Source organism: Aotus nancymaae, unplaced genomic scaffold, assembly GCF_030222135.1.
Source record: "Aotus nancymaae isolate 86718 unplaced genomic scaffold, 86718_ANA_hifiasm-v0.15.2.pri h1tg000012l, whole genome shotgun sequence".
Lineage (NCBI taxonomy): Eukaryota > Metazoa > Chordata > Mammalia > Primates > Aotidae > Aotus > Aotus nancymaae.
The window spans coordinates 43,898,982-43,919,712 of record NW_026988423.1 but is presented as its reverse complement, the minus strand read 5'-3'; the positions used below and the strand labels follow the sequence as shown (position 1 = coordinate 43,919,712).

Genomic DNA, 20,731 nt, shown 5'->3' with positions numbered 1-20,731 from the left:
GAAGGTTTACCTGTAGAAGATTATCAGTAAAACACAAATGGAGTAATTCAAAGTGAGTCTACTTTAAGCTGGAGTTATGAGTCATAGGGTCCTGTGTGTATACCACCATAACCCTCTACACTTTTTTTTTAAATTGTACTTTAGGTTCTGGGGTACATGTGAAGATCATGCAGGATTTTTGCATAGGTACACACATGGCAATGTGGTTTGCTGCCTCCATCCCGCTGTCACCTACATCTGGCATTTCTCCCCATGTTATCCCTCCCCACCCCCGCCCCACTGTCCCTCCCTTGGCCCCCCCACAACAGACCCCAGTGTGTGATGCCTCCCCTCCTTGTGTCCTTATGTTCTCATTCTTCAACACCCACCTATGAGTGAGAACATGCAGTGTTTGAATTTCTGTTCTTGTGTCGGTTTGCTGAGATTTATGGTTTCCAGATTCATCAATGTCCCTACAAAGGACACAAACTCATCATTTCTTATGGCTGCATAGTATTCCATGGTGTATATGTGTCAGATTTTGCTTGTCCAGTCTATTGTCAATGGGCATTTTGGTTGGTTCCAGGTCTTTGCTATTGTAAACAGTGCCGCTATGAACATACATACACATGTGTGTTTATACTAGAATGATTTATAATCCTTTGGGCATATACCCTGTAATGGGATTGCTGGGTCAAATGGAATTTCTATTTCTAGGTCCTTGAGGAATCGCCACACTGTCTTCCACAATGGTTGAACTAATTTACACTCCCACCAACAGTGTAAAAGTGTTCCTATTTCTCCACATCCTCTCCAGCATCTGTTGTCTCCTGATTTTTCAATGATCACCATTCTAACTGGCGTGAGGTGGTATCTCAATGTAGTTTTGATTTGCATTTCTCTAATAATCAATGATGATGATCATTTTTTCATATGGTTGTTGGTCTCATATATGTCTTCTTTTGAAAAGTGTCTGTTCATATCCTTTGCCCACTTTTGGATGGGTTTGTTTGTTTTTTTCTTGTAAATCTGTTTTAGTTCTTTGTAGATTCTGGATATTAGCCCTTTGTCAGATGGGTAGATTGCAAAAATTTTTTTCCCATTCTGTTGGTTGCCAGTTCACTCTAATGATTGTTTCTTTTGCTATACAGAAGCTCTGGAGTTTAATTAGGTCCCATTTGTCTATTTTGGCTTTTGTTGCCAATGCTTTTGTTGTTTTAGTCATGAAGTCCTTGCTTATGCCTATGTCCTGAATGGTTTTGCCTAGGTTTTCTTCTAGGGTTTTTATGGTGTCAGGGCTTATGTTTAAGTCTTTAATCCATCTGGAGTTAATTTTAGTGTAAGGTGTCAGAAAGGGGTCCAGTTTCTGCTTTCTGCACACTGCTAGCCAGTTTTCCCAATACCACTTATCAAACAGGGAATCTTTTCCCCATTGCTTCTTTTTGTCAGGTATGTCAAAGATCAGATGGTTGTAGATGTGTGGTGTTGCCTCCAGGGCCTCTCTTCTGTTCCATTGGTATATATCTCTGTTTTGGTACCAGTACCATGCTGTTTTGATTACTCTAGCCTTGTAGTATAGTTTGAAATCAGGTAGCATGAGGCCTTCGGCTTTGTTCTTTTTGCTTGGGATTGTCTTGGCTATGTGGGCTCTTTTTTGGTTCCATATGAAGTTTAAGGTGGTTTTTTCCAGTTCTGTGTAAAAGGTCATTGGTAGCTTGAAGGGGATAGTGTTGAATCTGTAAATTACTTTGGGCAGTATGGCCATTTTTACAATATTGATTCTTCCTAACCATGAACATGGAATGTTTCTCCATCTGTTTGTGTCCTCTCTTATTTCTTTGAGCAGTGGTTTATAGTTCTCCTTGAAGAGGTCCTTTGCATCCTTTGTTAGTTATATTCCTAGGTATTTTATTCTCTTTGTAGCAATGGTGAATGGGAGTTCACTCGTGATTGGCTCTCTGTTAGTCTGTTATTGGTGTATAGAAATGCTTGTGATTTCTGCACATTCATTTTGTATCCTGAGAGTTTTCTGAAGTTGCTTATCAGTGTAAGGAGATTTTGGGCTGAGATGATAGGGTCTTCTAGATAAACAATCATGCTGTCTGCAAATAGAGACAATTTGACTTCCTCTTTTCCTAATTGAATACCCTTTATTTTTTTTCTTGCCTAATTGCTCTGGCTAGAACTTCCAATACTATATTGAATAGGAGTGGTGAGAGAGGACATCCTTGTCCAATGCCAGATTTCAAAGGGAATGCTTCCAGTTTTTGTCCATTCAGTATGATTTTGGCTGTAGGTTTGTTGTAAATAGCTTTTATTGTTTTGAGATATGTTCCTTTGATACCTAGTTTATTGAGAGTTTTTAGCATAAAGGGCTGTTGAATTTTGTTGAAGGCTTTCTCTGCATCTGTTGAGATAATCATGTGGTTTTTCTCTTTGATTCTGTTTATGTGGTGGATTACGTTTATAGACTTGCATATGTTGAACTAGCCTTGCATCCCTGGGATGAAGCCTACTTAATCGTGATGAATAAGCTTTTTGATGTGCTGTTGCAGTCAGTTTGCCAGTATTTTATTGAAGGTTTTTGCATCGATGATCATCATGGATTTTGGCCTGAAGTTTTCTTTTTTTCTTGAGTCTCTGCTGGATTTTGGTATCAGGATGATGTTGTTCTCATAAAATGATTTGGGAAGGATTCCCTCTTTTTGTATTGTTTGGAATGCTGTCAGAAGGATTGATACCAGCTCCTCTTTGTATGTCTGGTAGAATTCAGCTGTGAACCTGTCTGTACCTAGACTTTTTTTGGTTGGTAGGCTATTAATTGCTACCTCAACTTCAGCCCTTGTTACTGGTCTATTCAAGGTTTAAACTTCTTCCTGGTTTAGGCTTGGGAGGGTACAAGTGTCCAGGAATTTATTCATTTCTTCCAGGTTTACTGGTTTATGTGCATAGAGTTGTTTGTAGTAATCTCTGATTGTAGTCTGTATTTCTGTGAAATCAGTGGTGATATTCCCTTTATCGATTTTTATTGCATCTATTTGATTCTTCTCCCTTTTCTTTTTTATTAATCTGGCTAGTGGTCTATTTTGTTGATCTTTTAAAAAAACCAGCTCCTGAATTTATTGATTTTTTTTGAAGAATTTTTTGTGTCTCCGTCTCCTTCAGTTCTGCTCTGATCTTAGTTATTTCTTCTCTTCTGCTGGGTTTTGAGTTTTTTTTAATCTTGCTCCTCTAGCTCTTTCAATTTTGATGAAAGGATGTCAGTTTAAGATATTTCCTTCCTTCTCATGTGGACATTTATTGCTACAAATTTCCCTCTAGACACTGCTTTAAATATGTCCCAGAGATTCTGGTGTGTTGTGTCTTCATTCTCGTTGGTTCTAAAGAACATCTTTATTTCTGCCTTCATTTCATTGTTTATCCAGTCGACATTCAGGAGCCAGTTGTTCAGTTTCCATGAAGCTGTGCGGTTCTGAGTTAGTTTCTTAATTCTGAGTTCTAATTTGATTGTCCTGTGGTCTGAGAGACTGTTGTGATTTCTGTTCTTTCGCATTTGCTGAGGAGTGATTTACTTCCAATTATGTGATCAATTTTAAAGTAGGTGCAATGCAGTGCTGAGAAGAATGTATATTCTGGGGATTTAGGGTGGGGACTTCTGTAGATGTCTATTAGGTCTGCTTGGTCGAGATTTGAGTTCAAGTCCTGGATATCCTTGTTAATTATCTGTCTCATTGATCTGTCTAATATTGACATTGGAGTGTTAAAGTCTCCCATTATTATTGTATGGGAGTATAAGTCTCTTTGTAGGTCGTTAAGAACTTGCTTTATGTACCAGGGTGTTCCTGTATTGGGTGCATATATATTTAGGATCATTAGCTCTTCTTGATGCATTGATCCTTTTATCATTATGTAATACCCTTATTTGACTCTTTTGACCTTTGTTGGTTTAAAATCCATTTTATCAGAGACTAGGATTGCAACTCTTGCTTTTTTTTGCTCTCCATTTGCTCGATAAATCTTTCTCCATTCCTTTATTTTGAGCCTATGTGTGTCCTTGCATGTGAGATGGGTTTCCTGAATACAGCACACTGCTGATTCTTGACTTTTTATCCAATTTGCCAGTCTGTGTCTTTTGATTGGGGCATTTAGCCCATTTACATTTAATGTTATTATTGTTACATGTGAATTTGATCCTGCCATTTTGATGCTAACTGGATGTTTTGCCCATTAGTTGACACATTTTTTTCATCATGTCGATGCTCTTTACCATTTGGTACATTTTTGGAGTGGCTGGTACTGGTTGTTCCTTTTCTTGTTTAGTTCTTCTTTTAGGAGCTCTCGTAAGGCAGGCTTGGTGGTGACGAAGTCTCTCAGCAATTGCTTGTCCGTAAAGGATTTTCTTTCTCTTTCACTTATAAAGCTTAGTTTGGCTGGATATGAAATTCTAGGTTGAAAGTTCTTTTTTTTTTTTTTTTTTGAGACGGAGTTTCGCTCTTGTTACCCAGGCTGGAGTGCAATGGCATGATCTCAGCTCACCGCAACCTCTGCCTCCTGAGTTCAGGCAATTCTCCTGCCTCAGCCTCCTGAGTAGCTGGAATTTCAGGCACGCGCCACCACGCCCAGCTAATTTTTTGTATTTTTAGTAGAGACGGGGTTTCACGACGTTGACCAGGATGGTCTCGATCTCTTGACCTTGTGATCCACCCGCCTCAGCCTCCCAAAGTGCTGGGATTACAGGCGTGAGCCACAGCGCCCGACCGAAAGTTCTTTTCTTTAAGGATGTTGAATATTGGCCCCCACTCTCTTCTGGCTTGTAGGGTTTCTGCTGAGAGATCTGCTGTGAGTCTGATGGGCTTCCCTTTGTGGGGAACCTGACCTTTCTCTCTGGCTGCCCTTAGCATTTTTTCCTTCATTTCAACCCTGGTGAATCTGATGATTATGTGTCTTGGGGTTGGTCTTCTTGAGGAATATCTTTGTGGTGTTCTCTGTATTTCCTGGCCTTGAATGGTGGCCTGCCTTGCTAGGTTGGGGAAGTTCTCCTGGATAATATCCTGAAGAGTGTTTTCCAGCTTGGATTCATTTTCTCCGTCACATTCAGGTACACCTATCAGACGTAGATTAGATCTTTTCACATAATCCACTATTTCTTGGAGGCTTTGTTCATGTCTTTTCACTCTTTTTTCTCTCTTCTTGCCTTCTCCTTTTATTTCATTGAGTTGATCTTCAATCTCTGATATCCTTTCTACTGCTTGATCGGCTATTGAAACTTGTGTATGCTTTGCAAAGTTCTCATGCTGTGTTTTTCAGCTCCATCAAGTCGTTTATATTCTTCTCTAAGCTGTTTATTTTAGTTGGCATCTCATCTAACCTTTTTTCTAGGTTGTTAGTTTCTTTGCATTGGGTTAGCACATGTTCTTTTAACTTTGAGAAGTTTGTTATTACCCACCTTCTGAAGCTTGTTTCTGTTAATTCATCAGATTCATTCTCCATCAATCTTTGATCCCTCGCTGGTGAGGAGTGTTGTGATCCTTTGGAGGAGGAGAGACGTTCTGGTTTTTGGTGTTTTCATCATTTTTGTGCTGGTTTCTTCCCATCTTAGTGGCTTTATCTACCTATGGTCTTTGTAGTTGGTGACTTTCAGATGGGGTCTCTGAGTGGATGTCGTTTTTGTTGATGATGAAGTTTTTTCTTTCCATTTCTTAGTTTTCCTTCTAACAGGCCCTTCTGCTACAGGAGTGCTGGATGTCTACTCCAGACCCTGCTTGCCTGGGGATAACCCACGGGGGCTGCAGAACAGTAAGGGTTGCTGCCGGTTTCTTCTTCTGTTGTCTTTGTCCCAGAAGGGTACCTGCCAAATGTCAGCCTAAGCTCTCCTTTATGAGGTGTCTCTTTGTGTATACCGGGGTCAGGGAGCTGCTTGAGGAGACAGTCTGTCCCTTATACGAGCTCATATGCTGTGCTAGGATCTCCATTGTTTCGTGCAGAGCTGCTGGGCAGGTACTTTTAAATCTGCTGCAGCAGAACTCATAACCGCCTCCTTTCCCAGGTGTTCTGTCCTAGGAAGGTCAGCTTTTTTTATAAGTTCCTGTTGTGCTGCTGCCTTTTTTCATAGATGCCTTGCCCTGCATGGAGTAGTCTAGTCACAGTCTGCCAGCAGAGGCATTGCTGAGCTGCCACAGGCTCTGCCTAGCTGCTGTGTGAACTGCCTCGGTAGTGGTGGTCGCCCTTCCTCCGACTAAGCTGGACTGTCCTGGGTCCAGCTGTACTTGCTGCGAAACTCAATCCAGAGCATTTCAGATTAACTGTTTTGTGGGGGTGGTATCTGCCAAGCCAGATCGCCTGGCTCCCTGTCTCTGCCCTCTCCCTTTAAGTTGAATGGGTGACTCTATCTCCCAGGCGTTCCAGGTGCCACTTGACATGGCCGCCCATATTTGTGTGAGTTTCTGTGTGCTGACCTGGCACAGGCTGAAGTCACCGTGCTGAAAACTCGTGGCACTTTTCGGCCTGGGAATCTCCTGGTCTGTGGGCAGTGAAAATTTGTTTGGAAATACGGTGGGCACTCACCAGCTGTGTTGTTTTTGCTGGGAATTGCACTCTGGAGCTGTTCCTATTAGGCCATCTTGGATCCTCGCTCCCCTCTACACTTGTAAATATAAAACAGAAAGTCTTCTAAAAAGTGAAGCAAAACTGGATTATATTTTCAACTGTTCCTTCAACTGTAAAATACTATGCTTATGCTACCGTATGAGACATTTCGTTTTCCAAACAAATATAAAGATGTGTTTCTGATTGAAAACATTTTCAACCTAAGCTAAAAGGAAATTTAATGGAACTTTAAGGATCCTTTAAAATACTAATATTGTGTTTAAAGAAAAAAATGATACTTGTCTTTAAAATGTTTTAAAATGTTTAAAATATGCTACTGAATATAAGTGAAGAGTGGTAGATCCAAAAGTAGTATTTCTTAGGAGAGTAGAGTAGGTTATTTTCAAAATCTTTTTTGTGGAATTTAGTCAAAGGTACAATAGGGATCATGTGGTCCAGCCTCTGTGTCCTTATAAAAACATCAATATCTTTATAAATCAAGAAAGTGAGTCCCAAAATTGGACATATGAGCTACCCATTTTCTAAGATGTTTCTGAACAGAACTTTGATCGTAGGGGTCTCTTTCTAAGGCAGTGTGTTAGAAACTCCCAACATCACTATATTCCTTATAAGAATCATATTTTTTACATTAATCTCCAGAATCAAACTACAAGACAATTAAGTTGTTGCTTTTACCAGGTGGAAACTTCCCTTGATGTATTATGAATTTTGTTGCTTTGATTTCTTCTCCTTTTTGTCTCAATTCTGCATGTTGCTATTTTTCTGGTTTTGCTCCTTAGGAGATTTGCTGGAGTTCTCTATCTCTTCAACTGTGGTGAGTTTAGTGGACAGGGTCAGAACTTAGGGAAATGTTGGAAATAGGGTGTAGTCCTATGATGGGTCCTCCTCTTGTTATACCTTCGAATGTTGTACCAGGCTTTGGTGTTACAAAGATGAATGACTTGTGGTCCTTGGCTCAGAGTTTCATAGTCTGGATAAATTATTATTTATTTGCAGTATTCTTCCATATTTTTACATGTTTTCAGAATATTAGAAGTAGAGTGTTCCCTGTCAGAAATGCCAGCTCAGCAAAAGCCAGTAAGTCAGGTATTACTGAATGGATTAGCCAATTATAGGGATTAATGAAATTAAATAAAGATTATAAAACTAAACTAGTGGCTCCTCCCAGTAGTTTAGTGTTTTGCTGACCATGTTCTTTTTGTTCGCTTACATACTAGATTTAAAAATGTCAAAGTAAAGTTAAAATAACATTCTCACCTACAAGAGGTAGGGAGAAGGAAAGTATATATCTTTAATGTTACTTTCAATTGTGCATGTATTATGTGTATTTTTGCATAAAATAACTTCTAGTTTTTGTTTGGACAAACCAATCAAATGAGTCTTCAAAATGAAGGAGAGTGAACCCACAAAATGAAGATGAGTTTGGTATGTCATCTCAAAAAAAAAAAGATTTTTTGGCCTGACCAAAAAATGTTAAATGAAATGAGAATTTAAAAATCTTACCTGTGGAAATCACAGTGGTAATACTTATATTTCATCCCGTAGATATTCCCAGAGGTGTTTTGATCTTAGATGTTCCCCCAAAGGTGTTGATTAGATTCTGGCTACAGCTGAAGGAGGAGAGTTTTTGCATTTTAGCTGAATACTAAAACAAGCCTCTAAAGATATGAGGCATAGTGGGGGGGAAATCCAAACGCTTCTTCAAGGTGGCATAAGGGCACATTTTTTGTTATCTTTATTTTAAGAGTTTTACCAAAGGTATCCCCTTAGTAAAGAATGTAATACTTGAAGTCATCAGATCAGATTTCAGACTTCATTTACCCACTCTATGCATTTTTTTTCCTCTTCCTGACTTTGGACTGCCTGTGTTTCTTAGTCTTTAGATTTCTTTTCTCTGTACTGCTAACCTCTCATTGGAGATTTATTAGGTGCTCTTAAGTAAGAGAGGAGGAAGTCCAAAGAAGAAAGAAAATGGAAAAGTAAGAAGAAACTGAAAGAAGGCTGGAGAGGGAGGAACTGGGGAGGATAGAGATAAAAGATGGATAAATGAAGACAAATGAAAGAACGATGAGATAGGGAGGCCTGAACGGTAGAAAAATTCTGAATCCGAGCTTGTGAGAATGCATATAAAATAGAGGTCTCATAGAAGATCTTCAGCAAAAGTGGTGTAAATCAATGATGAGTAAATTAATAGGGCAATTGTGCAAATGGGACTCACTCATTTATACTAAGCGTAATACATCATGAATGATTTAGAGATAATGCAACCCGTAGGGCATACCTTTTAATCTACCCAGAACCCAGTAGAGAATGCTGTCACTTCAAGGGTAAAAAGGCAGAGGATCAGAACATTGGGTGTGTCTTTTCACTGTAACAGTGTTAATAAGATGGATTCTGAGCAACATGAAAATTAACCAGACTCACAAGCTTAATTTGTGATTTATAGATTGAAAAGAAGCTTAATGTATTCCAAACATCTTCCTACAAACCCTAAATATTTAAGATGCATTTTGAAAGTATTCATTTGAATAGGTTAACACGTGCGATTGCCATGGATGGGAAATGAAAGTAAAATAAGTCACTGCATATATGATCCAAGGAACATCTGAGTGTTAAGTGGGTTGTAACTGCATAAGAATCCAGTGCTGCTATTGGAAGATGCATCAGAGTATTCTGAGACCAGAATAGAAAATTCTCATCCATGTGCTCTGTTTTCTTTTGTTTGTACACCTATTCATTCACCATTCAGTAGGTGTTTATTGACAACCTTCTGTGTGGAAGGTACTGAGGAATGTCCTATGGGCTGTTGCTTCTACCTGAAACAAAAACATAAGAATCACATCCCTCAGGCCCTTTTACCAGTATTCTTTTGGGAGGATACAGAAGAAGAGAAGGGAGAAAGTGAATACAAGGAGTGGAGAGAAGTCTTGGTTTATAGAGCAGTTAGGGTTCCACGTCTGCTGTTCTTTCTTGATTCAGAAATGGAAGCTCAGAAAGGTGGTGCCTGGACCAAAGACCAGAGATAGTTGGAGTGTTGAGGATTAGGTGATTATGGACTTCCCTTCTAGTTCATTCTTATAATTTATTCCCAGTTTTTGTGCTTATGAAAGTTAGAGATACAGTCTTTAACCATTAGGAGTTAGAGATGAGAATAATAGTAATTGGATGTTACTAAGTATGTAAACACTTATAGGGAAGGAAAACACATAAATAACCTAAATTCTCTATTAAATTCTGGTTTGGAAAACTAGAAAGCAGACCTAATTTAGTAAGAGGGGCTGCATTTTTGTATGTGATTCCACAGAATGCTTCTAGACTTCTGTCACTGATGGAGAAAAATCACATTATTCTAAGTCTTGCACCATATAACAAAAGAGGTAAACTAAGCCAACATTTCAGGGAGTATAGAAACCAGCAATTTGTGAAAGCCCTTATATATGAAAAGTCATGATGTAAAACATTCAAACAAATTGATCACAAGAGATTTCTCAAAGTATGTCTTACAGGCGAGCAGTCATCAATTTTAAAATTCTCCATTATAAATGATCATAAGCTTGTGTTTTTCTCTGTGAGGAGAAATTTTCAATTTTATAACAAATTACCAATCATATAAAAAAAATTTAGCACAGTATTATATCAGAGAGCATTTAACCTTTTGAATCATTTGAGATTTTCCTGTTCCCATTTCAAAGATCAGGTAAGATGTGCCTTGGAGAGGAAGCATGTCTCAATTCTGGAAATGATATGAAGAGGGGTATCAGCAAAACTTAATTCTGTGCCAGTAATAGGGAGAGTTGCTTTTCTGTTTTCAGATTGCTTTATGGATTCTAGTTCCGTTTGGTTTGGTCACTTACATTTGAATTCTAATACTCCGTATAATATAGACTCCATTGACTACTGTTAGCATAACTCCAGTGAGAAATTAAACACTTTCCTCCTTTTCATTTGTAGTATCTTTTAGTTTAACCTTCATTTGTCCCTCTTTTCTCTATTCCTCATCCCAATTCAGGTATCAGATCCTTTGACAATTGTTAACCTGCCCATCTGGGATTGTTTGGCATTAAGCTATGACTGTAACATTTCTTTTATTAAATTAGATTTTTTAAAAGAGTGCTGCTTGCCAAGAAGCAGAGTCATTACATAGTGTGTATATGTTCAATGTATGGCTATAAAAATCTCCTTAGCCAAACATAATAAGCAGTTAAAATAAATTTAAAATAACCTTGCTACCTCTATATTTAAAATTATTAAGCTGCAGATAGGTGGTCTACTTTTATTCTATTTCCATTTTTATTATTCACATGGTATGATATTTGTTTATAAAACCACGTATATATCATATGTCTGTAGCTGATGTATTTATTTATCTGCCTAAATATGCATTTCTCCAATGGAATATTCTATAGAATTGAGTGTTTCTTTTTTAGATGGAAATTAATTTTATAACAGTTGAACATCATCTTTGTCAATCAGCAGTTTTATCTGCCATAAAGAACAAAATGTACTTGGCATAGTCTGCTTTAACTTTTGTGATTCCTGTGTTTTAACTGAACAGAGGAATATTATATGAACAAATTGGAGAATTATATAAAGAAATAAAAATCTTTTTACTATTATAGTTATTTTTTACCCCATAGCTTTCAAAAAGGCGTTTGAAGCAATTTAATAAAACAGGAATAACAGTAAGTACTAGATGTGAGAGGTGAGACAAAAAACTTTGTAAATCATCCATCTTCATGTAGTTGCTGAGATCATTTATAAAATTAGCACAGAGGTTCCTGATAGCCCAGACAATAAAATAATGTGATAGTGATAATTCCTATTTTCAGAAAAGATAACTAGCTCCTTATTTTGGTTTTGGGTGTAGAATGGGGGAAGTGGTATATTTTTGCTAAACTCTAAACTCTTAGGAAAATGTTCACATGTGTTTAGGGAGTCACTGATGTATATAACTGATAATGTCCTCAGTTACAGATATCCAGAAAATTCAAACGTGGAATTCATGTTACTCCTTATAGTTCTAACTTTGATGAAAGATTAGGGCATTAGATTGAAACTTAAGTAAGCAAAGGCATTTTTCAGGTGATGTGGTTAATTCTAATCAGTAATCTTATAATCATGTTCATATTCCATTCCAATGATCAAATGGACTAGTAAGCTTGAGAAATAAGACAAACTGGAGAGAGAGATTCTTTTATAAATATGAAGAAGATTAGTGAAATTTTAGTCCAGATGGAAAGCCACCTACTCTCCCCGGTCAGGACTACATACGTGAAGAAGTATAAACAAAACCATCATTCACACGTTGAAGGTGCTGCTTTACAGTGATGTCATTATATGTAGAGTCATATTTTTCTCCCTGTTCAGTACTGGGAACTTATTTTTAAAACCACTTATCAATATTTTTAAAATTTCTTCTGACTCATTGAATCGATTTTGTGGACCTAATGGTAGTCTTTGGATATCTCCCAATTAATCTTTGCCTCCATAATGAACATTTATCAAGTCCTGTTCTTATGCCAGGCACTGTACTAGAATTTGGGAGTACAGTAGTCACATTTTTCTTGCCTTCATGGAGTCTTAGGTCAAATCCATTGGTTTTTATATAGCTATTCATGTTCCGACACATGGTTACCTACACAGGCTTTAGTTAACATCTTCATCACCTGCTGCACATTCTCATCTAAAATGCTCGTGTGAAAGTACATTTGTAGCTACTCCATGTCACTCACCAGTGAGGTTTTAGGTCTTGGACTTTCTGATAGCCTTTAATTATGTAAAACCATGCCTGTATTCAGGAGTCAGAAGTGATCAAAACGTTTTAGGAAGCATACCATCAACCCCACTATCATAGTTGTGTCAACTCAGTAGCAAGATTTTTCATCCTTTTAAAGTTACACATTTCATAAAGAAGAAGGATATCAGTGTAAACTTCCAATTGCAGGAGAAAATGCATGATTGGGGATGGAGATTGGAGTGGACTTATTGCTAGAACAGCAACAAATGAGACATTAAAGGAATACACAGGAAGCCGCTTCCAGGTACTTCCACTTTTCTTTGGTTGTGATTGTGAGATGGTTCCCTACTAGTTGAAGAAAGAAAAATTTAAAATGCTTTGCTGAGCAGATGATCCTTAAATTGGTCACTGTATATCACGATGCAGCCAAAATCAAATGGTATTCCTTTGAGTGAGTGAGCCACAGAGACTCTCGCCAACCCCTTGCGCAGCTTTCTATTAACAGTATAAATACGCCATTGTTGTAAAGCACTTTATGGTTAACAAAGCGCTGTCACAGACTTGTTATCTTCATTTTGCAGATTGCATTTGTACATGTTATTCTCATTTCCAAACATGCCCTCTATCCCTGCTTTGCCTGCTTAGCGAGCTCCTTCTTATCCTTCAGGACATAACACCAACTCTGCAAAGTCCTCTTGAGACCCTTCTGAACAGGTAGATGGTCCCTTCCCTGTACTTACCCAAGCCTTTGTGCTTACCTCCATGATAGCCCTGATCTCATCTCTGTTGTCATTTGTTCACATCACTGTTTCCCCCTGGAGACTGAGTCTCTCAAGGGTAAGGACACTGTGTGCTCTTCATTTTTATTCCCAGTTCCTTTGTAGCCAGTGTTCCTGAGGGATACTCTGTCAGTAAAGGTGAATACTGTACAGTGTGCAGGTTAGGAGGGCTTAATCCACTTCCTAAGTTAAGAGAGTAAGTAGTAGCTAAGAGTTAAACTTGTCTCTTAACTCCTGTTTTTGTCAGTTTATCTGGCTTATCAGTTTGTTGCTCATCTGAAGGCAAGCTGTCCACGTCATATGCATGCTGTTCTGCCTATCAGAGATATTACATGGTAAATGTGAGCAATAAAGGAGGATAAGCCCTTTGTCAGAATGAAGACATTTCAGTTCCATCATCATGCCTGAAATGCATGATTTCACGTGATTTCCAAGTGAAAGAAAACATTGGTATAAAAAGGGGTATAGACACATTTGTGGATGTTAGAGCCACACCTTTTGCCCTGAATTTATTTTCTCCTCACTCCTACTTGGTGTATTCCCTGTCATTGTTTGAGAATGTGCGCCAATATCCCCATCTCAGGGACACCATATCTTTCCTGCTATTAGAGTGCCTAGATGATGTTCTGCCCTTAGTGCACTGTCCTGTTGAAAATTTGGTACTTTAAAAACATTGCTGCCTACATAACGTTTCACCTCTTTGGAACATTTGTATTGGAGTGACCAGTGGCTTGAAGCTCTGTATGGTGGAATGACTGATGGTAGATGAAGACTGCAAAAGCAGGTATCTGAGGGCTGGACGGCATTCCTGGCACCTCTAAAACTACCCCCCTGGGGACCATCCAAGCCTGTGATTAACAGTCCTTAGTTATTTGCTAGGTAGTTTCCACATGGCATAGTAGGATATATATATGAGGCACAATACAGTGTTTATGTGAGAATAATGTAGATTATTTGAATCTAGGCTGCAGAACCTACCTGAAAATGGGTTTTACAGTTTTGTGTAATTACCTTTTCTTTGTGTTTGCATAGAAGGCTTTGCATAGCTGGAAGATGATGGCAATTATAATTTATTATGCTGTAATTGTTACCTAAATGTTTTTGAATAAGCAAAAATCACATCTGTTTAGGAATAAGTTGCACAGCAAGAGAATTCCCTTTGAAATGGATGCCGTGTTCTCATATTCTGTAACTGTACACATAAAACAACATATTTATTTCCCCACTGAGTCCATTACATTCCCAAGTCAAACTGCATCCTCTCTTCTCTTCCCATATTAAACCCTTTGATTTAATGGAGGTTTTAACTACTGGTTCTTTAGGGAATTTTCAGTAGGCTTTGCGCAGATTAGGTTATTGGAAAGTATAGTTATTTGCTTGTAAAGTGGCAGTTCTGTGTCAAAATTGATTTTCTCTGGAGCTGCAACAGTAAAAAAGATAAGCTTCTGCTTTGCATCCAAATGCCCTGATGTTCCTAGCGTGATGCTTTTCCTTTGCTTCTTGCTCAGCACCATTTGGTCACAGGCTGGTTTGGACAGGCGAATATGAGCACATGTAGCCCTGAGGACTTTGATATCCAGTGGTGATAATAGACAAGGCCTCTCTTCCATTCTGGTTGCCACTGGTCTGTGACAACCAGTGTTCCGGGCATGGTGAGCATAGTGCTGCTTCCCTTCTCCGTTAAATGGGAAATGCATAAGCCTGGAATCGTTTTGTTTGTTCCACAGAAATGTAGCAGTTGAAATAATTACCTTGCCATGCCCAGGCTAACAGGATTTATCTTCCATTATAGATCTTGAAGACATATGCAAGAATAGTTTACTCCTCTAAATTTGCTAGGCTTCTCACTTCTAAATGATTTCACTGTGTAAAAGAGAGCAGTCCTAGCTGGTGACTTAGCCTAGAAAGGCTTTGATAGCAGAAGTGTATTCTCTATTTTTCTGCTCCAAGCTCATAAAATAGAATTGGAGTTTATGTAAATAACATATAGCCTCATTTTATTTTTTGTGCCCCAGTTTCAAGGTAGGGGCTGTTTGAGAGAGGCCTTAATCACTGATCTTGTGAGCTTTAATTCAGCACATAACTGTTTATTAAGTGGCATTCTAGGGGCCTCCAAGAGATGAGTACTTTATTCTGATCAGAATCAGCCTGGGTGACCAAGGTGGGCTGTTATACAGCAGACCCACTGGAGGCCACAATCTTTGAGTATCCTCTGGAGGATTGTTCTAGAATGTTGACTCCTGCTCACTTTTTAAACCTCAGTTCTCTCTATTTTTATCTGAGGACAGATTCCCTTTATAGATTTTGATTTTTTGTTTTGGGGGTTGGGATCTCTTAGTTTTCATCCTGAATACTGTTCCACACTGCATATTTAATTGGTTTAATCTTGGTCTCCAGGCTTTCATCATCAAATGTTACTATATTGCCTTGGTGTTCAACTCATCTGCTCCCACCTCAGGGTCTTTCACTACCAGCTCATAGGCAGTAGCCCTTTGTTTCTCTTCTTTATGAAACCTGAGTTTTCCTTAATATACTTGTCTTAGGCATTAATGGATCTCTGAAGAAGAAGTTAAGCTTAGACGGATCAAAAACTGTGCTTCCCTATATATGTTTCAAGCTTCATTTGTGTGACCAGAGAGTTCATAGTATAGATTTGAAGAGTTAAACCAAGAAGCTAGGATATTAATTCATCTTAGTAATAGCCTTTCATCTACTTCATCCATCTGCCTATCTATTAATCTTATACATTATTGATAGCCTCCAATGTTATAAACACTGAGAAAAAAAGAATGGGCCATGCACCTTTCCTTTGTAATGACTACATTAAAGGCCTGAGACATGAAGCTGCTTGCTGAGCCATGCAGCTGGCCTGTGGCAGAGTGGAGACTAGAACCCATTTCTGGAGGGATCTTCCTCATACTTCCCAAGGTCAGTTCTCTTTAGGCCTTTTTGGGATTCCTGTCTTAGTTATTGTAAGAGTAGATTTCGACTCATCAAACATTTATGATTTGGAAGTATTGCATACTTGAAGAATTGAAGAAAGCTGATGGGAACAAAGTCATTTTCAAGTTTACTTTAGCACATAGATGGCAGGTTGGCTACTTTGCTGAATATTCAGAATTATTTATATTTAGTATAGGAAACGTGAAAAGTATCTGGTTTTTTTTTTTTTTTTTTTTTTTTTTTTTTTTTTTTTTTTGAGACGGAGTTTCGCTCTTGTTACCCAGGCTGGAGTGCAATGGCGCGATCTCGGCTCACCGCAACCTCCACCTCCTGGGTTCAGGCAATTCTCCTGCCTCAGCCTCCTGAGTAGCTGGGATTACAGGCACGCGCCACCGTGCCCAGCTAATTTTTTTGTATTAATAGAGACGGGGTTTCACAATGTTGACCAGGATGGTCTCGATCTCTCGACCTCGTGATCCACCCGCCTCGGCCTCCCAAAGTGCTGGGATTACAGGCTTGAGCCACCGCGCCCGGCCAGAAAAGTATCTGGTTTTAAAATTTAGAAAACATGCAAAGTACAATGAAGAAAACTAAAGTAAAAACCATTTTACTACCCTTTTTATGTATTTCCTTTGAGTAGATATAAAATATATCAGCATTTTCGGCATATATGTACAGTTTTCTGTCCTGCCTTTTTTTCTTAAATTATATAATCAGCATCTTCCCACATCATTAGATGTGAATTTTTGAAAACATGATAATTATGCAATATGTTATTTCAAAGTAAAAACTTTTTATTTAACCATTGTGCATGTAACTTTATTTTCTATATTTAGGTTGTTTCTGATTTTTCACCCTTATCAACCATGTTGAGATGAACTTCCTATTAATAAATCATTGTATACATCTGTTGTTATTTCCTTAGGATAAATTTCATTTAGTTCTATTACTGCATCTGAGGAAATTAACATATCAAAGCTATTGATGTGTATTTCTCTGGGTTTACTTTTTTTTTTTTTTTTTTTTTTGGAGACTGTGTCTTGTTCTGTCACCCAGGCTGGAGTCCAGTGGCTTGATCATAGCTCACTGCATTCTTGACTATGCTCAAGCAATTCTGCCACCTTGGCCTCCTGAGTAGCTGGGACCACAGGTGTGCACCAACATGCCTGGCTTTTTTTTTTTTTAATTGGTAGACACAGGGTCTTATATGTTGCCCAGGATGGTTTTAAACCCCTGGGCTCAAGCCATCCTCCCACCTTGACCTCCCAAAGTGCTGGGATTACAGGTGTAAATATACTTCCTGAGTATACTTTTAACTCTCCTTTACACCACCCAAAATTCAAAGCATGGAATCCTTGACCCAGTAGCCAGAGTATTTCTTATCTTTAAGTTTAGGGAAGACTACTCTGTGGTCAAATGTAGCCACAGAATTTCTTTCCAACAAAGCTGTCTACACAGTCAACTGAGAACCGTCTCCAAAGGGTTCTTCCTCTTGAGGGGAGATTTCAGAGAAGAGATGGCATTGATGTACGTCTTGAAGAAGTTAGAGCTCAAAAAGTTATGAGGAGGAAGATACATTTTTCTACCAGGACAAGCAGGATGTTCAGAAGGAAGACATTGTTAGAACTGTACCAGAATCTTAGAGATCATCTATTCCAGTGGTTTAGCAAATATTTTAACAGACAAAATATTTTTTCAAGCCAAATCTTGTCTAGAATACTGCAAATTGATTGAAGTGGAGTGTCTCCAGTTAAATCACAAGGGATGGGAGAGCTCGGAATTGAGGGTAGAATCTCCTTTGCTCAGCTTTCTTAGAGCTTCCTATGCTGGTCTTGAGATACACCTGAAAAACCCAAAGCCTTTTTAAAAAACAAATTTAAAACCAGTCACTACAGTTTGAAGTTGAGGGCACAGAGACAATTTGTGGCTTCCTTCAAGGTCAGTCAGAAGTGATTCCAAAACTGCTTTTCAGTGCTTTAAATCTGTCCAAAAGCAACCATTTCAGTGCTTTTATCACTCGAAATTCCCATGCAGGTTGAGAGAGATTATTTCTGTTCTGTTAGGTTATGCATTGTTGCAGTGTCCCAAGAGATAAAGTCCCAAGAGATTAATGTAAATATTAGCTTCTGTAAGATGTTACCCCAATTCATATTAACCATGTCTGGCTGAGGCTTGAAGGATCCATTAAATTATATCCAGGTTCCTATTAAATCACTACATTGGCAGTAATATCTGGGCTCACCTTCTCCTTAACCCAAATTAACACATGCTCTTAGTGGTCTCAAGTCTAAGGCAAGTTCCTGAGATGAACAAGTGACTGGGAAAACAGGAGAGGAGAAAATTAAAATAAATGATAGGGTGACCTTCTCACACCACTTGTGGTTTCTCAATTAACCAAAAGCCAGACAGCTCCACGTTGCTGTTCTCTCAGTAATAGGTTTCACCCTCCCGTTTAGTGCCAGCCCACACGGGTGCACACACAGACACACACTTTGCTAATCAGATTGGCAGCAAATAGAATTAAACCATTAAGACAATTAAGCAATTCTTAGATAACATTTGATCAGTTCAATGAAAATGCAAATTCATTCTTCTTTTGGAGAAATAAGTTGATGGAAAGTCATTTCGTTTTCTATAATCTTCATTAACTCTTTTCCAAATAAAGATTGCAATGTTTTGGGCTTGGAGCTACACAGATGGAAATGATTTTTTTCATTTTTTGCTTCACTCTGTTCATCCTTTTGTAATGCACCAGGTTTTTCTGCCTCCAGATCTTCAGGACATGTAGGTCATCTTACCTAAAACCTCTTCCTTGTGCCTCAAGGCCAACTCTGTCATTTACTCTGACACGTGATGTTTCATGCATTAAACACCTCCTTAGACCCTGAGTTCAGAACATGCCCTACAGCATTCTGGAATGATTTTGGTTGGATATTCATGTGTTGTAGATGAATTACTTGGCTGCTTCTCATTTCTCTCTATTCCCCACACTTAAGGTTTCTCCTCTCTCACAAGCTGGTGGGGAAAAAAATGTTGCACCCAAAAATAGGTTCTTGAAAATGAGCGTGTGGTGTCTGCATTTTCGTTTCTGGATTGGTATCATTGAAGCCTACGTTCCACTCTGCCACCACAGCCTGAACTTTCAACAAGAAAATGAGCACGTTGCAGCCTGTGCTTCCCTCACCAGCCAAGGTGCCTTTGTGCTGTAGCTCAGGGTTTCCAAACCTGGTGCGTCGTCAGCTGGGGACATTTAGAAATATTTATAGTCCACAGGGTTTTAATCCAGACCTACAGAATCGGTATGTCCAAGGTTTGGCTTAGGGATTTTCTTTTGCTTTTGTTCTTTTCGTTTTCCAGAAAATCTTCCTATTCGATGGATGATAGGGAGGAAGGAAGGAGGCACTGGATGATAGGGATGATATCATGGGAAGGAAGGAAGGAAGCACTGGATGATAGAGATGATAGCAATGATAGGGATCAGCCAGTCTTTAAGAATTAAGTCTGTATCCCATTTTTTTTTCTAAGTTGGAGACTGTAACATGTATGTAGTCTGATCTATCAATGATACAGAAACCACTTGGATCCAAAGAGTGTTATGATAGCCTTGCTTATAAAGAAAAAAAACACCTTATGTGCCAGGTCATTTTATAGATACACACACTTGAGTAGTCCACTGCATCATGCGTGTGTATGTGTGTATCAAGTGTCTTTAGAGGTAGGTAAAACGTAAGAGGCAACTGTTATAGCCTAGGGCAGCGGTGTCCAATCTTTTGGCTTCCTTGGGCTACATTGGAAGAAGAATTGTCCTGGGTCATACATAAAATACAGTAACACTAACGATAGCTGATGAGGTACAAATAATAATTATAATGCAAAAACATCTCATATGTTTTAAGAAAGTTTACAAATTTGTTGGGCCTCATTCAAAGCTGTCCTGGACTACATGCGGGCTGTGGGTTGGACAAGCTTAGCCTAGGACATTATATTTCATGTATCTCCTTTTCAATGTTAATAAAGTATTGCAATAAACTCCCATCCAGCAGGACACATGGGCTTGGTGTGCCTACCTGCAGGTTTTTGAGAGCGTTAAAGTAAACATTAATAGAAAAATTGTGAATGCTTCTCAGGAATGTCACCAGTGCTTTTCCCCCCAAAGAAGCCTTTAATTTTACTAATCCATTCACTAGTACATGTTTGTAGAACACATCTTTTTGAGAATTTTTAGGGGATACCAATCAGCTACTATTAAAGCCATCAAGCTGGCAGTGTCACCAGTGTCGCAAGGAAGAACGATGTTTTGGGAAGCGATTGAGCTCAGCGTTCCAGGAAATATTTATCACCTAGTTGTTACTGCATACATAGGCTTACATTTTCTCAAGTTGAAAATTCTTCTAAAGGGTGGGCTTTTGGGATGTAGACACATAATGTTCTCAGCAATACTGTAAAGCCCCATTAATTTACTAAACAAATAACTGAGGTGGTAAAGGACATTGCATAGATTGTAAGGGCATGTTTAATCATCTTAGGTTTAACCGGCTCTAATGGCAACACCTTTTCAAGCTCTTAAGAGTCTGTATTTACATGGATAGTAAGCCTTCTTCCTTCATTATACTTGCCCTCTAAGACCTTTCAGCTGTTGGTTCGAATTACATTTTGAACTTCATGACAATTCTGTATTTCTTTCTTA

At 38.6% G+C, this 20,731-nt stretch overlaps 1 protein-coding gene across 5 annotated transcripts in view; it reads left to right on the top strand.

Moving 5' to 3' along the window:
• AUTS2 (activator of transcription and developmental regulator AUTS2) overlaps positions 1-20,731 on the top strand; it is a 1,219,271-nt gene that overhangs the window by 719,111 nt on the left and 479,429 nt on the right. The window contains exon 6 of one of the 5 annotated variants that reach the window (XM_064375627.1): positions 10,278-10,356. The exons of the other annotated variants lie outside the window; for them this stretch is intronic. Within the exon in view, the coding sequence (XP_064231697.1) occupies positions 10,278-10,356 (79 nt within the window). Of the gene's footprint in view, positions 1-10,277; positions 10,357-20,731 lie in introns of those variants that run through there. 5 annotated transcript variants of the gene reach the window in all.